We start from the raw sequence: 4,087 nt of genomic DNA on the forward strand, positions 1-4,087 counted from the left end.
AGGTTTTTCCTGGGATATGGATTATATAGAGAGTAAATCCCAGTAAAGTCCCAGGCAATCCGGGATGATTAAGCTTCCTGGGTTTACTACATGTTGTTTTTGTATCTTGATTCACTGTGTGAAGTTCTCCAGCCTTAGTGGGTAGTGGGAGGAGGAGATTAATGAGGTTCAAAGTATCTGCGGAGCTGGGAAGATTCTGGGTTCTTCCTCTAATGCCCTCCATGTTCTTCCTTATAGATATGGATGCGGAGAGGGAAGCTCTGCAGAGCACTGCCTACCCTGAAGTGCAAACATTCTGCCAGAAGCACGGCTTGATGTTTGAGGTACAGGAAGTCACTGGGCTCCAGGCTCTGTTCAGTGCTTTCCTATTGAGTCTTGAAATTTGTAATCACACACACATATATTTTTTTTTTCAAGACAAGGTCTTGCTCTGTTGCCCAGGCTGGAGTACAATGGCACAATCATAGTTCACTGCAGCCCCAAACTCCTGAGTTCAAGCAATACTCCCACCTCAGCCTCCCCAATAGGTGGGACTACAGGCACACACCATGACATCTGGCTAATTTTTCTTTTTCTTTTCTTTTTTTTTTTTTTTTGCAGTTTTTGACTGGGGCTGGGTTTGAACACACCACCTCTGGCATATGGGACCGGCGCCTTACTCCTTTGAGCCACAGGCGTCACCCTAATTTTTCTATTTTTAATAGAGACATGGTCTCACTCTTGTTCAGTCTGGTCTCGAACTCTTGACCTCAAAAGTGATCATTCCACCTCAGCCTCCAAGAGTGCTGGGTTTATGGGCATAAGCTGCCCAGTCCTATTGTTGCTGGTTTTATCCTGCCCTTGGAAACTCCTGCTTTGTACACACTGGGGCAGCTTCAGGAGGAGTATAAGAGGGCTGCAGGATGTGGTGAGTGGGTGTGGAGATCAGACAGGCACTTTTCTGGAGCACTAATGATATACCTGCTGGACACACCCACGATGGCCCCCAAACAGTGTCTCCTTTTTTGCATCAGTCCCTGGCAGGGGATGTTGTCCCCTGCATGTTTCCATGTGGAAACTGGTGAATCATCTTCGGAGTTTCACCTCAAGTAGAGGCTACCTCCTTGCTATTTATGACAGTGATCAAAGTCCCCCTTGATTAAAGATATGCTGTCATTTATATGTTTATTACTAAGAAAGAAGCGGTGCTGGCAATGCCACTCTGCCTAACATTCAACATGAGAAATAGTTCAATGTCAAGAGACACCAAAACAAAAACACTGCACTAAGTGAGAATTGATGAAATGCTCCATGTTGCTCTCTTTAAGGCCCTTGCTGGGACTCACAGGCAGATGCTGTAACTATCCTGAATACCCATGTGGGGATGCCAGAGGCTGATCCTCGGCCCACTTCCTTTCCTGTTCCCATAACTAATTGTTCCTTCCCCTCTTCCTCTAGTCACATTCAGTACTGCTGGCCTTTCACCCCACACTGTAGTAGATTAGGAATTTATGTGTCTTTCTCTCCCTGCTAAGGAATACAAGAGGGCAGGGACCGTTCTGCATTGCCTTTGTATGCCCCTCACCCCAGCCCGCTGCAGCATCAGCTTTGCTGACTTGAAGGGAACTATTCTGCCCAGCCTCCCTCTGGCGAGCAGGCAAAAATGGACCAAGCATGTGGTTGCCAAGGAGACCTTGCTCTGTCCAATTCTGGCCCAACTAACCAGCCTCTTTTGCAAAGAAAGCTCTGCAAACAAGTGTGGACTTGTCTTCACTTTCAAGAGGACAATCTGGAAATGCCCAAGTTTCCTTTAAAGAAAAAAAAGTTTTATCAAATGTTTATATTTTTACTCTAAAACTTTATTTATTTAAATGCCTTTTAATGTTTATTTTATTATTATTATTTTTTGAGACAGAGTTTTGTTGTTATGTTGCCCAAGTGGCTAGTGTCAAACTCCTGGACTTAAGCGATCCTCCCACCTCAGCCTCCTGGGTAGCTGGGACTATAGGCGCGTCCCATCATGCCCAGATAAATGTGGTTTTTAAATAAACTTTGAGTTTGGAATTTAGATTTACAGGAAATTGGCACAGACTGTGCAGAGAGTTCTTGTATACCTCCCACCCGGTTTCCTGTAGCTCCTAATATCTTGGCTAGCCGAAGTATAACAAACTATGTTATCATAGTTTAAATTACAACCATCAAACCAACATTGGTACATTGCTATTCAGACTTTTCTCAGATATAGCCGGTTCCTCCACCTAAACCCTCTTTCTGGTGAGGAGATCACATTGCATTTATCTGTAATGTCACTCTAGTCTCTTCTGATCTGGGACAATTTCTCAGTCTCTTAGTTGCTCCTGACCTTAGCAGTCTTAGGGAGGACTGGAAGGGCGTCATGCAGATTACCCTGCCCCCAATCTGGATCAGTTGATGTTTTTCTCAGGTTGACACCAAGGTTATGGGTTTTGTTTAATTTCTTTTAATCCACATATCCTGCTACAGGGATAGACTGTCAAAAACTACTGAAAGAAGGTTTATTCTTTTATTAAAGGGAATTGAAAAAAAAATCACCTCTCATGCTACCCCCTTGACAAAACTAGTGCTTGTAATCTCCAGGTGGTTGATCTGAGGTGGGGTATTCAGAACACTGAGGCCACTGACTACCTCACCACGGAACTGTGCTTGGAGGAGGTTGACCGGTGTCGGAGAACATCCATAGGACCCTCTTTTGTCGTGAGTCTCTTGGGAGGGATGGGTTAGCTATTAATGCTCCTTCTAACACTAAGGTATGGTCCCTGTTCCCTAGCCAAGCTGACTAGTGGAGGGATGTGGGTGGCATTTCTGCTATACTTTTTCCATAGCCTGTCCATGACAGACATTGCTAATGGATCACAGCACTCTTTTCTGCAGGGCTAGCTGGAATCCAGGCATTAGCAGTCAAATGAAAGCAGCAGGTGAGCTGGAGAGTAGAGTGTGGAGGAAGGAATCTTAGAATTTGATCTGGACCTTTTCTCATCTTCCCTACTCCATCCACTTTGTATCTGTGGAAATTTGGGATGCTGGAAAACCATAAGGAAGGTAGAAACACAGGGTCTTGGGAATACTTTTTCCCTTCTCTGTGCCAGCTGATGTTTGGTTTTGGAATCTTTTTTCCCCTCCCCCTCCCAACTGCACCCCCTCTGTCACCATCTCAACCTCTGGCCCATAATTAATGGTTTGGTCTATTATTGTTGAATGATATTCCTCAGTCTTAATTTATTACGCCACTAAGTTCCAGATACACCCAAGAACTATGACATTTTGCCTCATAAATCCTAGAGCAATGGCCAGCAAGCTACAGCCCAGGAGGCAAATCTACCACTGCTTACTTTTGTAAAGAAAACTTTATTGGCACACAGGCATGTCCATGCATTTACACATTTTTGAGAGCTGCTTTTGTACTATAATGGCAGAGCTGGGTTGTTTTGATGGAGACCATCTGATTTTCAGACCCCTAAATGTTAACTATCTGGTCCTTTTAAGGAAAAGTTTTCTGACCTCCATCCCAGATAGTAAAGAGAAAACAAGTAAAGCAAGAGGCCAGGCACGGTGGCTTGGTGGCTCAGGCTACTCTGGGATGCCAAGGCAGGAGGAGCCCTTGAACTCAGAAGTTTAAGACCAGCCTGAGCAAAAGCAAGAACCCCCTCTCTACATAAAATAGAAAAATTAGCCAGGTGTAGTGGCAGGCACCTGTAGTTCCAGCTACTAGGAAAGCTGAGGCAGGAGAATGGCTTGAGCCCAGGAGTTTGAGGTTGTAGTGAGCTATGATGATGCCAGGGCACTCTAGCCTGGAGAACAGAGTGAGACTCTTTCTCCTCTCACTCAGCCCCCAAAACGTAAAGGAAGTATTTTTACTCAGTATACCTTACAAGGAAGATTCCAGCAGCTCCCAATAAGAGGAAAAGTCTTCTAAAACTTCTCCTGGAAATAAGGCTGAATATAAGAGAGAGTGTCCCCTTTATAAAAGCTGTTTTTCTAGTGAAATAAAAATTAGTGAAGGTTCTTTGGCCTTAGAATTTCATTGTCCTGGCTTGGTGCCTATAGCTCAACCGGCTAAGGCACCAGCCAC

General features: G+C 44.7%; 1 protein-coding gene across 1 annotated transcript in view; it reads left to right on the forward strand.

Annotated features, from left to right (window-relative positions):
• The first annotated feature begins 243 nt into the window (after positions 1-243).
• NWD1 (NACHT and WD repeat domain containing 1) overlaps positions 244-4,087 on the forward strand; it is a 77,526-nt gene continuing 73,682 nt past the window's right edge. Inside the window, 3 exon segments of the mRNA XM_003796628.3 lie at positions 244-286; positions 289-323; positions 2,596-2,712. Of these exon segments, the coding sequence (XP_003796676.3) occupies positions 244-286; positions 289-323; positions 2,596-2,712 (195 nt within the window).

This window comes from Otolemur garnettii, unplaced genomic scaffold (assembly GCF_000181295.1).
Source record: "Otolemur garnettii isolate 467f Iridium unplaced genomic scaffold, OtoGar3 scaffold00105, whole genome shotgun sequence".
NCBI lineage: Eukaryota > Metazoa > Chordata > Mammalia > Primates > Galagidae > Otolemur > Otolemur garnettii.